The 18349-nt window shown below is 40.5% G+C and overlaps 1 protein-coding gene across 1 annotated transcript in view; it reads right to left on the bottom strand.

The window, feature by feature from the left end:
- Positions 1 to 414: 414 nt before the first annotated feature.
- The window catches only part of GSAP (gamma-secretase activating protein), a 41978-nt gene continuing 24043 nt past the window's right edge, over positions 415 to 18349 (bottom strand). Inside the window, exons 19-30 of the mRNA XM_010001797.1 lie at positions 15273 to 15398; positions 14802 to 14857; positions 14364 to 14395; positions 12662 to 12723; positions 11002 to 11097; positions 6521 to 6591; positions 5957 to 6051; positions 4972 to 5091; positions 3817 to 3878; positions 1778 to 1882; positions 1546 to 1639; positions 415 to 515 (exon numbers count right to left, since the gene is read on the bottom strand). Coding sequence (XP_010000099.1) covers positions 415 to 515; positions 1546 to 1639; positions 1778 to 1882; positions 3817 to 3878; positions 4972 to 5091; positions 5957 to 6051; positions 6521 to 6591; positions 11002 to 11097; positions 12662 to 12723; positions 14364 to 14395; positions 14802 to 14857; positions 15273 to 15398 — 1020 coding nt within the window. The remainder of the gene's footprint in view (positions 516 to 1545; positions 1640 to 1777; positions 1883 to 3816; positions 3879 to 4971; positions 5092 to 5956; positions 6052 to 6520; positions 6592 to 11001; positions 11098 to 12661; positions 12724 to 14363; positions 14396 to 14801; positions 14858 to 15272; positions 15399 to 18349) is intronic.

Here is an 18349-nt window from a genome sequence, read left to right as displayed (position 1 = left end):
AAATGAGTAAACAGTTACAGGTTTCTTGTTACTGTACAATACAAATGGAATACGTTTTTCAGCATTGTCCATCTTCTTAAAATAATTGGCATTAATACCAATTTTCACAGTGTGTTTTGATACTTGCTGTAGTTCCACCTACTTGACCACTTTGACATGAAACAATGAAACCACAGTTACCTTTCATTGGAAACCTGGGTTTGTGTCAAACGAATTTCTCTAGAAGTCAGTGATGTCAGCCTTCATAGGTTGCACCAAGCAATACTTTGAGTAGCTTATGTCAGTAATGGTGACTACACAAAACTGTCATTTAAGTTTAAAACAAACATTAAAAAAAAAAGTTGGCTGCATGCTTCTGCATGAGTTTTTTTATGTAAGAGCACCACAGTTAGCTTTCTTCAGCAACATGCTATTTCAGGAATATTTGATACCCAAAAGCATCATGGTGTGTTTGAGTGCTGTTTCTTCGACAAATCTTACATTAACATGATCTTGTTTTTCATATGGATGCACACCTAGAAAAATATTGTAAGAAAGTTAGTATTTACAAAATCGTGTTTGTGCACACTTAGTCCTGCAGTCTATTAAACATCTTCATCTACAACACTGAAAGATCAGGTAATAGATGGACCTGTGTTTTCATTTATATAAAATACCTACAGCTTCCAGTGGAGTCATTTGGATGCTCATCCCTGGCAGAAACTGTCCTGTTCATGGGAGATAAGTAAACAATAGACCGTCTCTAGGAGCCACTAGGGACTTCCATAATAATTCTACACTGGAGATCCAAAACAAGATTTAAGCACAGTGGTTATATTTGTGCTAGTACATAAAATGGACTAGGACATTCTCATATGCTTCTCTATGGTTTAGCTTCCCAAATGGGATTGTACTCATACACATACAATCCTGCTTTAACCTTCAGGTCCTTATCCTGACTTAATTTTCTTTATTAGTATAGGCATAGCCAGTAATGCTAAGAAGTATGCTGCTTCCCTTGATGCACTTTGCTTTTACAGTGGAATTAAAAAAACAGATGTTTAGGTTCATTGTATGAAGCAAGTGCCCTAACCAATTTGAATTAAATTTCAAAAAAAGGAACAGTGTTGAAATGAAAAAAATACCTGTTACTTCAGAGCACCACCCAGCCTAGTGATGTGGGTAGTCTTTTCTAAGGTGGAAGACCTGAGTTTGGCTGCCTCTCAGCCACCATACTGTATAAATAAGGAACATACCCTACTCCCCATTTGAACAAAGAATAACAGCTACCAACAAACTGTACATGAACTAACTACATTTCACTACGTCTGTTCTGAAAAACGGAAGCTTGTCAACTGAACTCAAGGCACAGAGGATTTGGACGAAAGGAGATGCAGTGAATAAGCCCCCCCACAACTTCCATCAGCAGAAAGATGGCCAAACCTACACGCTCAGTCATTACTGGGGTTTTAGAACTCAGTTATGTCAATGTAGTTAGGATACAGCTGAGTCTGAGCAACAAAGAGTAACAATTACTGCTCTTCCAAAGTACAGAATTAACATTACCTTGATTCTCTATGTCTGCCAGCATATTAGTCAGGTAGTTAAGTGGCAAAAACTCTACAGAGACTGAGAGTCTCTCAGGAGTAGGTCTGCTACACTGCAAGGGAGAATATTTCAAGTTAGTTCACAAAGTTGCACAGTGCCAAGTTTCAGTGTTAACTTTAGTGTGTTATAGTCTACAGAAAGGTCAGGAATCTCAACCCTGCCAAAGCAAAAGTGGCCTTTTTGCTCTTACCTGCCTGTTCCCCAGCTTCTCAAGCAGAAGTTTCACATATTTCCGTGCAACAAAATTAGCATTCATTGGATGATTCCAAAACTGGTGGACCTTTTGACCAAGAGCCTGGTAAGCAAGAAAACAAAACACAAAAACCTGAGAACATAAACACAGGATAGTGGAAACTTACGAGTGGGAAAAGCAGGAAAAAAATTGAAGCAAAACCCAGGCTGTAACATAGACTGCTTTGCTTTCAGACACTGATGACAGAGGCTGAGACGTCATTTTTAGCCATGGAGTTTTCCTTTCATAGCCTGTAACTAAGATATTAGAATATACTCCCAAAATGTGAGAAACAATAAAATCCCTGCTAGTCAGTACCCACTGAGCTACTCAGTAACTTCCTATCAATGAAGTCTGTCCTATTATCTCTGTCCCACGTTGCATGTGTACTTAAATATTAAGTGAGACTTAAAATGATCCTTAAAAACTTAAAAAATCCTTTGTGACTCTTTGGTTTAGATCAATTCTCCTTCCAAAGGACAACCCAGCTACCCCACCCCTCAATGCCCTCTTCACAACAGGGCTTCTCTCAAGCTCAGTCTAAGGAATCTTACAAAGGCAAAATGCCAAGGAGAGATACTGGGAATAAAATTTGCATCCATTATTTAGGACAGCATCCTGAGAATTGGTAACATTGGTTCACATTCCCAAAGGCAAGAGAGATTCAAACCCAGATATCCCAAAGCTTCCAGTCCTAACAGATAAGGAAACTATGAACACACTGAGAAATCTGCTCCACCTTTTGCAGTTTTCCCTATCTAGATCTTCCACCCCTCTATTTCAGTTGCATTGCAATACAGACTAATGAAAGAATTCACTTGGGCTTCTGATGCAGCTGAAGTCATCTACTGAATGTAACCTGCTCAGAATAGTCTGAGTCACCCCACAGTGTCCTTATTGGCAAATAAGCTATTCTCTGCATTTTTTCCCAAAGCTGTAAATAGATACAATAAGGCACTACTGTGATAACCAGCAGTACATGTTCCCTAGAGCACTCCCAGCTCAGCCCCTCGCATTAAAGCGCGGTTGGAATGGTGCTCCCCACCCACCAGGCCTGGGGCTGACAGCTCTGCCAGGCCCTGCACTGACCCCAGCTCACCAACCCTGGCCCAAAACAAGATACAGAGGACAAAGAACCTCCTGTGAAGTTCTCCTTCCCTTTCCCTTCTCAAAACTGCTACCAAATAAAGACACCCTTGTTAGAGGAAAACCAAAGCAGCACTTCTGGCCATTTGAACTATATGTAAAAGCCCATAATGAACAAACAATAAGCAATTTATGTTAAGAAAAGCCTGGTTTAGAGCAAGACACTCCCCAGGGGGGACTCCCTGGTTTTCCTCTGCTCACTGCAATGTTGTACTTCCTCTGCAGTACTGTGGTGTGCACTAAGAATGAAAGGGGAAAAGGAGAAGTCAATCTCCCGTTCTGTTGGAACTTTTAATGGAGCATCAGTAATTAGTTCCAGCATGTGGCTAACCGAGTCACCTTACCAAAGGACAAGGCTGGGAGATGTCACACAGGGGGAGATGTTGCAATTCAGTCCCCTCCACAGAGTTGTGGTATGTTTGTATTGCGCAGCTTTTACTGTGCCAGCTTTTGAACACACTTGATAAAACTACTAAAACCAAATACAAAGATCACAAATGAGAAAGGTATTTGTGGATGCTGTAAAACACACACAAAGAAGTCCTCGTTAAACCTCATAAACCTGTTACTGCTTTATGCAGATAAGTACTCAACAGGGCAGTGTCAGTCATGTCTATTAAATTCCTGCAGGGTACTGGAGACACTGTAAAACTCTATGGACAAATCTGTAATTCAAGTTGTCAGGGTACCCTACAGGTCATGAGCAGCCAACAGAGGAGCTGTTTAGGTTCAGGCTACATCTGTGCCCTATTTGAATCAGCTACATCTTCCATTGGCTTGATCCTATGAACAGGGAGGAAATTCCTATTGATTCCAAAATCCAGAAAATTATAACAGAAGTCATTAGTTACCTCAGGAAGCCTCACGACAATACTGAACTTCAGCTTTTCGTTCTTCTCAGTGTCATCCAGATCTACAGGAGAAAGGAGAAAAAACCCCACCCCTGTTAGTGGTAACCACATAACTAAAACTTTCAGCTTCTCTTAAGACATTCTGAATAAATATCATCTCTGTAATGAAAAGAAAATTTTTATTTTAAATAAGGGCTATTAGGAGTGTTAATTATGTTTATACCATTTACATAAATATTTTCCTGTATATTTGTATGTAACTTCATCATTTTATGTAAAAATCTATACAGGAATTCAAACACATTTTGACTAATCAGAACTCCCCATATTTATAATACTTAATTTACCAAGACCAGGCACAGACTAATACAGTATATTGCGACCCTTTCCTTGAACACTGGAGAAGTTGCACAGGGGTACGTGGTTGCAGCTGTGATAAAATGCATAACTGTTGGAGAGTTGTACCATGGTGTTGCTGTATCCTAGGAAACTTACACTAAAGTTCCCTCTTCCTCTCTTCTGATCTTGAAAAGGCAATTAACATGGCTGTGATGGTAACTGAGCCTGCAACTGCTGATTTGTCTCACTCCCTACTTCATTCCAAAGCCTTAGGCCCCTCTTGATAACTCTGAAGATGTGTTCATACAGAACCAATTTTAACTCCCACCTTTAGGTAACCTTACATTCTATTAAGACAACATTCACAACCTCATTTTTCACTAAAAATACAAGGATGCTGGGTCAGGCAGGTTTTTGTGTACTTCCTAGCACTGAGTTTCTAGCCATTTGGCAATCCCAACTCCAGGATTATCGTGTTCCAAACATAATTAAAGCAAAAGCTGAGGACTGAATGGCAGTGTTCACTCTTCTAAGAAGTCCCAAATAGGAAAATTATAAACTCAGATTCTCCCAAACAGATATGTCTTTGTCTGCTACGGTGAGACTCAGTCGTACAGTCTGAGCCCTAGTTTTCTCCTTCCAGCTGGGCAATACCAGCAGCTACAGCCCTCACTGAAAAAGTACTCTGGAAGAATAACTGAATCTCCTGAGCAGTAAATCCTGTGACTTTGACACTTTGACAGTTTGAGTGACTAAAAGGACATGACTCCCAATTAGCTGGCTGGTAACAAATTAAACACATGAAACTCACTGTACCTTTCAGCAGTTTCCTGACACACGTTTCTGTCAAATGCAAGACTCCATTATCAATATAGTGCAGCAGGGTGTGCAGAGGGAGACATCGAACACCAAGCCCCAAGTGCAGAGTGTGGAAGCCTATGAAAGAGGGACAAACCTATTTGGTAAACCAGTATTTTTTTCTATGTCTGCACTAAAGACTGGCATTAATCTAAGTGCTAAAGCAACACACTCCTCAACTTCCGACTGCCTCTAGTTGGTGAGGAAATTGGTTTATCAGAAGTCACGTAGTCTTATTTAGGCACCCTTTAAGTACTCTGAAGTACAATCCTGTCAGAAAGTAGAAAGTCAAGGGGATTGAAAACAGTAATTATAGTTATAGGGAGTCATTAAACTCCAAGCTGTTGCCTTTTATCTGAATTGTGCTATTAATTTGTGTTTTCTCTCTGTCTTTCCTCCCAATTAATCAAAACCTGAGGCCTCACCACCCTCAGTATGTGGCTGCCACCCACACATTCCCACAGGCAGTGTTAAGATTTCAGTTTCTCACTTAACATCAGCCAGATGATAGTCTTGCATCACATGACACCGTTATGTGGCAGCATTCATGCCCACACAGTGCAAGTTTAAGGGACAATCTCCTACCAAAAACAGTTTTGAAGGCTGAAGGCACAGGTTAGGAAGCACACACTAGAAAGATTCAAACAGAATCAAAAAGCATTAAGATATTGTTTTTCTCTTAAACAAAAAGCAAGTGCTTTGAAAAGACTCTAAGTGATTGAGAGGAGCTCTAGAAAATGGAAGTCTACTATCAATATCAGTCTTATTTCATTTCACTTGCATGTGTTTATGGAGGGTCTTCCCCTTTGTAACTGCTCTGAATATATTTCAGTACTGCCAAAGCTAACTTGACACACATACTGCAACTAGAGTGCTCTTCTGGGAACAATTCATATGATTGTTCTCCTAACCTATGATTAAAAAAGTATAACACAGGACTTACCAGGAGGTAAAGGCATGCACATGCCATTTGCAGCTTCCAAAATCCGACTCATGATGTGGAACACTGCAAATTCTCCTGCACTGCCTCTCTCATGACTGTATTTAACAAAGCAGCAACACATTAGGATCTTGTTTACTTAGGTGTCTGTCACCTAACAGCACTAGCTATTAATTGCTGACATAGTTTCTGTGGTGTCCCCTTTCTCCTTCTCCCACTTGCATATTTACAACTCTCTCAACAGTACCTGATAAATAACAGCAACAGGTGAAATATTTTGAGTGCTGGTATCAGTGACTTTTATACGTGTTCAACACTCACCACCCTGCTTGAGATTATGGTGAACTCAGTAACTTTGAACTTCAGCTGCAAAACTGCTTATACAATTAATATTCATGCTGGCTTAGAGAGGGCCTACAGGATCACTAAAAGGAGCACAACAGTCATATTGACATTCACAGTACAGTAAGCACTGACTGCTCAAACTAGCAGCACTGTTGAAGACCAAAATTATTATTCCCATGTTTTAACTGGCAGGCTGAAAACTTTATCAAACAACTTGCTCACAAGCAGAAGATGCAGGAATGAAGCTGGTATCGCCTCCAAACTTCTTTCATTATTCGATGTACCAGATTCAGCTAAAATAAAGAAGAGACTGAATGTTTGTAGGAGCCTGTGCACAGCAGGCCCTTGGCCTTTACTCATTTCACACATCAGTTTATGTTAAAACTTCTCCTGAAACTGCTACTAAAACTTCATCATTTATTTTTCCTAAGGTCTCAAAATGTAAAATCGATTAAAATTTTAATTGTAACTGAAATGCCCTATTCTAGAAGTTTAAAGTGCTTCAAGATCATCAAAGCATTGTGCAAGACACACAGCATCTTAACACACTGTGCTTCTTGGGGAATCAACTGATAACTCACTCTTGCATCAAATTCTCAAAAGACCTGTTGTCCATGAAAGCAAAACTGCATGTCCAAGTGGATGAACATTTGGCAAGAAAGGTCCAAGGGCTCAGACAAAACTGGATGACAGATGGTGGGATACTCAGTTTGCTGAGAAAAGTCTGCAGGAGGAATCACAAATCTAGTCCTGGCAAGGATGAAAGATGAGACAATCAAATGCTTCTCCTTCTCCACTGAGTTTCCTTTTTGTTCATAGCAAAGTAAAACCTTGGCCAGTACTGTTGCTTCGCTGTGCTCCCAGACTGACCTACAGTACAGACTATCAATAGACAAAAGCCACAAGCCCTGTTCTCACTTGGGCCTTCTAAGCTTCTGCAGCTGAAAGACAGAAACCACAGATGAAAGAGCTGCAATAACTTCCTCTAGCCAGCCCCTCTCAGTAGTCACATGTAACCACTTCCATATCTCAGTCACAGAACTGAGATGCTTCCTCTATGCCTTTTATCTCTGGGCCTCAAAGTGCACTAGTCAATCAATCCTAGGAAACTCTCAGGAGGCAAGTCTGACTCCAATTTTGCAGGGGGGTGTCACAAGAGGTTACAAACTCTTTTCCACCTTTTCCTGGCCAGAAACCCAGGAATCCTTTTCCCCACTCTCTTTCCTCCTCACAGGCTCTGCCACCTCCAGCCTCTTACTTGTCACAGCCTCTGAACAAGAGAGAAACAGGACACACAGGAGAAGTTCATAGGCAAAGACCAGAACAGGAATATTGGTCCTCAGCAATGCTCCTGAATGCTCTCCTCTGTATGTTGGCCAAGGTACCTCTACAAGGTAGCACCTTTTCCCTCCATCACTCTATGAACCACCTAATACTTTCCATCTTTGTACTTTCTGGATGCAGTGGAAAGCTCCAGTTTATTCTCTCTCTGGAGTATGGGAGTTTTCTTCAATCACTTTCCAGGAAATTAGTGATTTCCATTTTTCAGAGAAGAATCACACCTGCTGTTGGAATGACTTTCATCTCTGGTCAGCACATAGGGTGCAACTAAGTCCTCTGCACTGGGAGCTGCAGCTGCATCTGAAGATTGGTGTTGAGATGAAGGGAAGCTTCTTACAACCTCCAGAATCACCTCTTTTTATTTGTGAAACAAAGAATGTTTTCTTAAGCCAATGCCAACCTAGCTATCATAACATACTTAAATACATGCATGCTTGTGACATAGCACCCTCATCCACAGCACTACTCACTTTGGAGATCAGCCACAATGAACATCATAGAAAACCCATACAGAAATAGAAGCCAGGATTCAATTTTTTTCAGTATGTAACAGGACAAGATGCAAGAAAGAAAAGAAACATTATCTGTTTTACAGAGGGAGTACAGGCAGCTTCTTCTCCAAGGGCAGCAGCAGGTCTCTGGGGGTACCAAGCTAAACCCATACCTTCTTGGCAAAGACATTTTCCATTTAGTGAGACAGTGTATGCAGTAGGGCCTAGGCCAACAATTGCAAAGCACCTTGCTGTCTTGAAACATCTACATTTCCAGGCAAGGGTGCTAAGTAGACACAAGTTTCACTACAGTGGCTGTTTCTACAGGAAAGATGTGGAAGCAGCCAAAGAAGAGAATGAGGAGCAAAGGAGGAAAGGGAATAAGAGGTCTTGCTGTCTTCCAGATTCCCTCCTATGCAGGGAATACAAGACAGTCCTTCTTCTGAGGAAATTAAAATACAAATGGTGTCTGTCTTTTATCCCTCCACAGTTGAGACCACATCAAATGACAGCTAGCCACAGATATCAACCAAAAAGGTACAGCCACTGTCAAAGAAATTTCAACAGTTTACTCTGGTCTGTTCCCTTCCTATATCACAGGCTGGCTGTTGACTCTGCCTCCTCTTCCACTTGCATCAGGGCAGCAAATGTCATGCTGCTTATTTCCTCCCTTCCATGCCCTACTGAAAAGAAAACAATGAAAACAGATATGGAGTAAAGAAGGAGAGAGACAATATGGACATATAAACAACTACTGCATGCTAGGTGACATTTGAACTGGTAACCACACATACTCAGGCACTGCAGACCTCCTTGGCAAACAAAGGAATTCCCACCAAGACATTTTATTCACACTTCCCCATGTTACTTCTCTGTATACAAATACACACAGTTCTCCAACAGCAACCACCCACTAACTAGTCTCTTGTTTTATGAGAAACTGACAGTCTCCTGTATCTTGGATACTTGGACTGCAGCTGCAACTAATTTATGCAGTGGCTACACACCACAGAACCCTATTCTCAGCCACTCCTTTGGCTCCTGAACATAATAAAAAAATATTGTATGAAAGCAGACCCGCAAATAATTTCAAGTCTCTTTCTGTTTCGCTAGTTGCAGTAACTCAGTTACATGCTGTTCATGCTACGGGAAACTATTGGAAGATCAAAACAATTCATCCTCGGAAGAATTTCCAAACATTTAGGATACAGAAGCATCTAAGATTTCTGTTTCATACTAGGATGAGGGGGAACTGAATTCAAGCAATTAAATAAATTCTAAAGATTTCCAAACAGCACCTAAGATGCACCCATCAGAGAGCAGAAGCATTTTTTAGAGACATTATCTTTGTTTACAGTAGCTTTTCCAAGAATGAGAAGTCTGTAAACTGAGTTTGCAGAATTGGGACAGTAATGTGCCCTTGTGGCCAAGAAAGCCAATGGCATCCTAGGGTGCAATATGAAGAGTGGGCCCAGCAGGTTGAGGGAGCTTCTCCTTCCCCTCAACTCCGCCCTGGTGAGGTCACATCTGGAGCATTGTGTCCAGTTCTGGGCTCCCCAGTTCAAGAGCAACTGGGATTTACTTGAGAGTGTCGAACAGAGGACTATGAGAATGATTAAGGGACTGGAACAGCTGTCTTGTGAGGAAAGGCTGAGAGACCTGGGGTTTTTTTATCTAGAGAAGAGAAGACTGAGAGGGGATCTTATTAATGCACACAAATATCTGAAATGTAGGTGTCAAGAATGAGGGGCCAATCTCTTCAGTCATGCCCTGTGACTGGACAAGGGGAAATGGATGCAAACTAGAGCACAGGAAGTTCCACCACAACATGAGGAAAAACTTATTTACTGTAAGGTTGTCTCTGTGTGACCTGCCCTAGATGGTCCTGCTCTGGCAGGGAGGTTGGACTCTATGATCACCTGAGATCCCTTTCAACCCCTAATATTCTGTGATTCTCTAATTCTCGCTTTTAGGGATGTCAAAAAAACTCCACAACAACCCAAAACTCAGAGCTAAGAGTTTGATGACGGGGAGGGCTAAGGTTTGTTTTAATTTTAAGATTTTGTCTACAATAATTTAGTCTTGCAGATCAAGGCTGCATAGGTGTTTTCATTATTTTAATCTTAGTTTATATTAAGCATGAACAAATGATAACTGGAAAATGACTGAAAGAACAAACATTCCACTTCTGCTTCTTTCAGCACTGTTTGCAGGTACAAAGCTTTGGTTCATGATGTACTATTTCTATCTTAATCATTTACTAGTTGTGAAGGACCAGGTATTTCCTTACACGAACATGAAATGTCCTTTGAGTCAGCCGACAAAACTGACTTAAAACGGCGTCTCCATATGGCAGGAACCCCCCTCTGTGTGTATGGGGGGGGGAGCAGCTGCTGCAGGGGATACTAGTTTTCTTTCCTTCTTGTAAACATACAGAAAACAGACTGCTGATTACCAACTTGTAAAACTATAGAGGGAGGCCCAAATAGAAAAGTCAGTAACCTCAGTGGAAGCTGCAGCAGTTCACAGAACCCCACTGTCAACAGCACAACCAGTTTGCACAGGACTTCAGAAAAGATGCAGGCACCAGTAGCCCTAAGATAGTTTCCTGAGACTTCCATCCCTATAAAACAGCACTGTGGGAAGCTTCTGCTGAATTGGGTGACAGGGTTAGCACAACAACAAAGAACATGATTTACTAGTTGCCATGTGAGCTCTTTTGGACTCCGCATTCTGCACCTAAAGGATGTGATGTCAAGACAGACAAAATTAGGTGTGATTATTTCTATGCACAACAGTTGCAGTTTTTACAGCTTCCCCCATCAACAAATACATGCCTGCTCACAACAGTGACTATGAAATCAAACTAACCAGGTTTGCAACGTAATCCAAAACTATTTGGTCAATCTTCTTTTTTCCTACATATTGTAAATGTCTCATAAGGTGATCCTTTAGCTGAGCAACCATCTACAAAACAAAACAAAACACAACAATTCAGTGTCCTTATGACATCTTCAAAAAGATGCAAAAGCTCCACTAGATGCAGGGCCTCATCAACATGGATTAACACAACAAAATTTTCCCCTTACAAAACTCCAGTTCAGAGTCAGATTCCAAGCTACCACACAAGCTTGTCAAACCCAACAGCAGTTCTGAATATTCAAAATGGTTCCCTGGCATATTCAATGTCATTGAAAGTTACAGTTCCTGTATCTCTCTGGGTCAAACAAAGCAAACAGAATAACAGAAGGCTTTTTATATGAATGTTGAATCCTAAGAATATAAGTATTTATTACATGCAAATAAACATGAGGTATTATATGATAGAGAAAACTAGCACAAGTAGAGTTTGTGGTAGTAACAAAGCACAAAGGAACCTGATGATTAATGGCAACTTCAGGTTAAGCATTAATTGCAAAGTCTTTAAAAGCAGGCATTTGTTATCATACAGTCCATGCCACTCCCTATCCTCTCCTTTCTGAAATATCTTCTGACCTCACACAGCTTCTGATCACAACTCAAGTCCATGCTGGTTCTTCGCTATGAGTGACTATGAAGCTTTATTTTGTTTCCAAGCTCAGAAAAAAACTGAGGCAAATAAAATCTGTCTCACACAGATTAATCTCAATCTGTCAGGACAGCATTATAGGTATAAGGAAAGCACAAAGGACAGCAGCAACCTGCTTTTTGGATCTGTCTGAATAAACTGCAGGGAATTAATGAAGAGAAGCTTCAGAGAATGCAAGGATGAACTTGGAAACAAGGGGGACAAGACCACAAAGAATGAAAATTTGCCTTAGATTTGGACAGACAAGACGGTGTTGATATGCTCCTCACAGATGTAGTGCTGAGACCTTCCAGTGCATGCCAAAGAGTTTTATTTGGTTTTAACAGTAAGAGATCAAGATATAAGCAGAGATGTGCATTTAGACAAAGGCAGGACAGGTAGGGATTCGGGACAGGATTTACTACCCAGAAGAATAATGGTGTAGATCCTTTTGGGACATCACCAGTGGAAACAGTGCAAAAGAGAAAGGAACCTCAGAATAGCCATAGCAGTCCCAAAAGTGAGGTAAAAGGAAAACGAGATGGTAAAAAGGTGTTAAATTGAGGAGCAAGATAAACTGTGATCTCCTATTTGAGGAAAGCAGTGGATGGGGAATTCACCTATATATGTTTTAAGGATGTAAAGTAGCCCAAAAATAACTGGCAGATTAAGATGAACTCCAGGAGGATGGAATAACAGATTTTAGCCAAAGAAAAGTTGTCTGCAAAAAGCTTGCAAAAAAGCTGTGTGCAAGAAGCATTCTGACAAACCAACTTTCCATTGCTGTTTTTTCCCAATGCCTTAAAATACCATAACTTGTTAAGATGACAGCATGATGCCATGACTCTAAAACTTAGGAAATACCATGTTTGTGCCTTAGCTACTTTGAGTGAGCTTCTACTCAGCACTGGAGCTTACAACCTGACTCTTTACATTTGTTGAGGCTGTGCGTCCTCTAGTGCGCACTGTGAGAAAAGCACATACCAGTCCCATTAGTAACTGCTGCTGATAATCTTCCTCTTGAAAGAGAGGTACTAGCCTTTCATCTGAAACAAAGAGCAAGAATCATTCAAGGACATGACGATACAGAAATACCACCGGCTTCACAAGTACTCAAAAACATACACAAACCAACAGAAGTTGTGGTTTGCTCTGCCCACCTACAGAACTAAGATAGTGAAGACTCAAGGAGGAACGGAAAATAACCCTGTATCTGCCATCTTCTCACTCAAGTGCTTAACACTGAGCACAGAGGAACACAAGCCTGTCAGCACACTTCATTTGCATTACTCTTTGATATTTAAGGGTGAGTTATCACAGTGTGGTGATTCAGCAGAGCAAAGAGGCTCAGAGAACCCTCTGATAATACCAGTGCAAATGCATACGCTATTTAGAATTTGTGATTCAGAAACAAACAAGCTACAACAGCTACACGGGTTTCCACGGAAATGGCTAGACACACAGTATATACTCAACAGCATCACCTCCCACCTTCCTGGTTCTCTCCCGATGATCTGGCTGCTTCTGTTACTCAGATTTGCCCACCACTGTGTAAAAGAACACAACTTTCTAACTAAATGGAAGGAGGCTATTGTATCTACTGAAATTAAATACTCTGTATTTCCTAACCAGTGCTTCCTGTCTACTAACAAAGGAAGAAAAACACCTCCTATTTCACAATGTAGCATAAAACCAAGTCAACATTTTACAGAAACAAGTGTTAAATGTTTACAAAGTTTTTTCCAGCCATCTTTGCTCACCTTAAAATGCATTGACTCCACCATTTAGCAGCACAAGGACCTGTGTTGCTTGATTTTTAAAAGATGTGAAGAAAAATCTACAGGGAAGATAGACTAAATTGATGCTTGTTACTGGCTGGCAGCTATCTAGCAATGCCCTAGTAACAGCTAAACATCCAACTTCTTCATCAATAAGCACCTTTGGAGAACATGAACCTGAGGCCAGCAACGTTGTTACAAGGTCCCTCAAAGGCAGAGCCCAGAGCCGTAACCAGCAGTGGTGCAGATGACAGGCATTAGGGGCTGGAAATTAATGCACTTTGTAATGAAAGGAATGAACAGCACTTAGATCAGCATCATTTCACTGCACTCAGTGACAGAGCACACAGAAGACACTAATGTGCGAACAGGAGGAACATAATTTACTACCAAATTCAGTTTTCCTTCTTTGTCACAGAGAAACAGAGTATCACAAGTTCTGAAGTGTTCCTGGCCTAGGGAAATTTACTCCATGCCTGCTTTCTCTCTACATCATGATTTTTTTGCCAGCTATACTCTCCTACTGTACACAAGTTCTAAAATTGCAAAGGCAGCTATAAGTGGACAAGACTCAACAACATGGCAACATTGATATTCTACTGCAGGAGAAAATTCCTGAAGGAGAAATCCTGTGGCAGACAGAGGCTTACTGCTCATGTTGTTAGATCCAATACAAAGTAAGAATTTAATTTTAAAATGTTTCCTACACAGTGTATGATCCTACTACCACTATCAGAGAGAAAGCCTGCCTCTAATTTAATAACTCCTCATCTTAATGCCTCAAACTCTTCAGTTTCTTCAGTGTTAAAAACACTCACAGCAATTTATTTTTAGTCAACAGCAGCTAGATGAAAATATTCTCATAAGCCTTACAGCTAAGGACTACATCAAGACAAGTTCTTACTTACCAGAGTCCCAAGTGTCCAGATGAGAAAGCACCCTGGGGTTTAAAACAAAAGTCAGCTTGTTTCATGGACATTACTCTAAAGGATTTTATGAGGACATGAAAAAGCTTAAATGACACTTTGATTTTTCAAAGACAGTTAAAAAAAATTCCAAGAACAGTACATGTCACTACATTTAGTAAAGATATTAAATAGCATTAAGAAATTCTACCTGTCTGGGATGCATAAAAATCACTGTTCATGTCTACCATAAATTCCCTAGCTCTAGAGGCCTGGATATCCCACATCATGCTGTAATGATAACAAGAATTCAAATAACTGATTTTCAGCTGAATAATCTTATTTAAAGTAAGATACCTAGTCAGATACTTAACTATTAAAATGTCACACTAAATCCTTAAAAAAATAAGTACAGGTAAATATGATAGAAAAGGTACCTACTTTTTGGCATTTTCAAAAATATTCCTCAAATACGCTGTGGTTCTTCCCTCCTCTCTCTGGTTTGTAAACAAAGAAAAATCCCCAAGTGAACAAGGTATAAGGCTAATTAAAATACTCCCTGACAAAATGCAGATGAGAAATTAAGCTGGTTTTACCTTTGAATGGAAATAATCCACAGTGGGACTTCAACCCAGCTTCAACAGCACCATGCTCATAAGCATTCACATCTAACCTACCTGACAATACAGGTGTGTGCAAGCTCTGCTTTTGTTTAATTTCCCACATTATTTCAACAGAGTAAGACTCACAGGCAATCACCTTCAAAGTAAAATAACTGCAAGTTTTTGCATTACTCTTAATCAGATTCCCATTTATCCCCAAAATAAAAAACCCCTAATTCTTCCATGTTTGGCTTTAAAACATCCCCTTCAGAGGCAGCTCTGGAGACTGTTCCAGTGCATGCACACTTACCTCTTCTGAAAGATTTCGCCATTCCCTCCTGAGCACATTATTGTGGTAATGCAAGTGTGGCTCTGCATACTTCACAGTCTCCAAGTTTGAATTGAGTTTCTCCCAGAAGCCTTTTGAGTTTTGGAGCTGCAAAGTATTGCAGGGAAAGCATGAATAACAGGCTGCACTCTTAAAGAAAAAACTAATCACCCTCCCAGTAAGTTATTGGAAACTGCTGTGATTCATGTAGCTTCAGAGCAATCTAAGTGAAAAAAAAAAAAAAAAAAGTTAAACAAAAGCAGTTACACTGTTATTTTTTTCCCAGTACTTTATTACCTCGATTTCATAGCACTTACTTCAATGTGAGGCAAAGATTTGGTGCCCGTAATGCAGATACTTTGCCACCTCAGAACCCTTCTAAGTCACTGGGAAGAAATGAGTACTTCTAGGTCCTTATTCACCTGAGCTATTTCAGATGTTTGGGGTGGAAAGAACTGCACCAAAGACTACACTGGCCACAGTGTCTAGGATCCCAGTGACTGTAAAAGGAGCCTTAGGCAACTGACTTAGATGTAAATGTTTACAAATTTATCAATAAAAATAAATGGGTCAAATAAACCCTATTCTGAGTTTCTAGTAGGTCCAAACAGAGAAACACCACCACGACCCCAGCACAGCTGCAGCCTGCCACTCTTTTCAAGCTGCTTTAATAATTACTTTGCAAACACCCATTTGCCAACCTCATCTAACAGTTTCTCAAACCCAGAGAAAAAATTAAAATCCAAACATTTCCATAGCAATTATAAAGCCTTTGACTCTAATGCTGAAATTAATTTAAACTCAGCTGTGAACAGACAGGAGGAAAAAAACCCAAACAAAAACACACTGGCTTCCTGAGCTAGTTCTTGGACTGGGTATATAGTTTTTGAGCCACTGTTTATAAAGGGGGAGTGCTGTGACCATTACTGAGGAAGAGATGAGATTAAGGCAATTCTTTTGGGCAGATTTAAAAAACAAGAGAAGGTAATTGCTGTTCATGACTCCCTGTACATACATTTACCTTCCCATACAGACACTACAGTAGTGACATTTGAAGGAAGAGAAGTTTGAATTCACAACATTCCTCTGTCTTGCATCAACATGTTGGATTTTGCTCTCTCTACTTTTTGACAATGTCATTAACTTCAGAAGAAAACATCAGAAGCCTTTAAAACTGCTTCCTACTATAATCTACAATTTGCCAAGGAAAATAAATTGCAGAGACACTATCCTGCCAGCCACTTCCCTCTTGCTGCCAGTGCTGATTCTCACTTTATTGTTGTGCTGCAGCAGAGAAAAATAAATCTCCTTTTTTTTTCATGTTAGTTATATTTAGCAGCTGGAAACTAGGAGTGCATATGGCACCATATGTTCATCCTGCTAACAAGATCTACGAGCAACTACTGCAGAATGTGGACTAAATGTTACCAGGATGAAATCAGAGAAATATCAAGATTATAGCATAAGGGTATCATCTAGTGACCAGTTTAGGCAACTGCGACAGCATCACCACTGCAGAACTGCGTTCGGGCCACACTGGATTTTGTTACATAGGTGATGGGGAGGAAATAGACAGCAAGTTTCTCTCATACGTTGACTCTGTAATAGGAAGTGGTAGAATTCGGAACTCAAAGCAGATGCTACTGAAAGCCTGCACTGTATTAGATCTCATTAAAAAGTAAAAAGTTTAAAATAAAGCATTACTTTAATTAAATATTTCTTGAGGATCAACAAGGCGTGGACTAGAAAGAGAAGGCTTCCTTGTCTTAGGTGATGTTCATTCTGCAGACATTTCTAGAGAATCAGGAATTCATACCTAAGCATGAGCACCGTTAAGATACGATACTACCAGAAGTCAAATCAAGGCCTCACCAGGTTGCAACCCATTAAGAACTCCCATGAAGCCTTTCTTAAGTAGTGTTGTTTCCACTGAAGCCAAAGAGCTGTCTGCTACACCTCTCTGAAAGGATGCAGGGTGCCAGTGACCTTTGAGGTGCATTTGCTCTCCCTGGGAACTGTAGCACTATCTGTCCCCAGCAGGGAATGTATCCAGAGCCGTGGAACTACTTGGCTGCACAGGCAGCTACTCAAAACATCACTCTTCCCCCCAGTGGCACAGAACAGTCTGAGAGAGGCAGCCTTTTCCCATGCTGATCTCTAACAGCTGCTTTCACTACACAACTTCACTCTTTTCCTCAATCTCCTATTTTTTTCCCTTCTTCCATTTGCCCCTTCTTTTTCCCCTTCCAATCAAACTTATACTCCATCAAGTTTGGATTCTGTGTTTTAAAAGGGAAAAAGAAAAGCTCAGAATCTTATTAATTGCAATCTTTACATAAAGCTTTTTGACAATTGGGCTGTGATTGTTCCCCCTTTCTCACAGACTCTCAGTATCTCTTGCTGAACAGGAATTTAGTGATAAAAAATACACCTGTTACCCAAACAGCACAATATTGTTTCTGAATATGGACACAGTCCTCCCAAAAGCTCTCAGCAATTCATGGGTTTGAGAACTCCAAAAAGCTTCTCAAAGCAACAAGTCACCATTGTTTCTGTGAAATACCACAAAAATTTGCAAAATAAATGCTATTTATAGGACCAGATTGGTCACCAGAGTCGGACTTGTGATGGCAACACCACACACCAACTGAAAACCCAACAAGTGACCTGTTGAACTCAAGCTATGGTGGGTTTGTGTTACTGGAGTGGTGCAAAGCAGCCAAAGCACTAAATCTTACCCTGTGTATTACCATCTTTGTCCTACTGCAGAGTCACAGCAATTTGCAGTCAAAAGTAGCAGGAAATATTTGTCTTTAGCTCAACTCCGACCTTTCCAAACTGTTTAGGTTTCAGACAGAAATAGGAAATGAGTTCCACAATCAGGAAGTATAGCTGCTAAAGGCATTTGCCCCCAGGGGCTTGAGGTTCAATCTCAGACAAATTAAAGTCCTGCTAACTTTGACCTCAGTAAATTACAGGGATTATCTAACAACAAATTTTCTCAAGATCTGATTTTCCCAGGTGTCCCAGCTCTCAGGGCAGCCTTCCCAAGCAAAGCA

The sequence above is a fragment of the Chaetura pelagica genome, unplaced genomic scaffold, assembly GCF_000747805.2.
Source record: "Chaetura pelagica isolate M959 unplaced genomic scaffold, ChaPel_1.0 scaffold137, whole genome shotgun sequence".
In the NCBI taxonomy this organism is placed as follows: domain Eukaryota; kingdom Metazoa; phylum Chordata; class Aves; order Apodiformes; family Apodidae; genus Chaetura; species Chaetura pelagica.
This window is presented reverse-complemented; position numbering and strand designations above follow the sequence as displayed.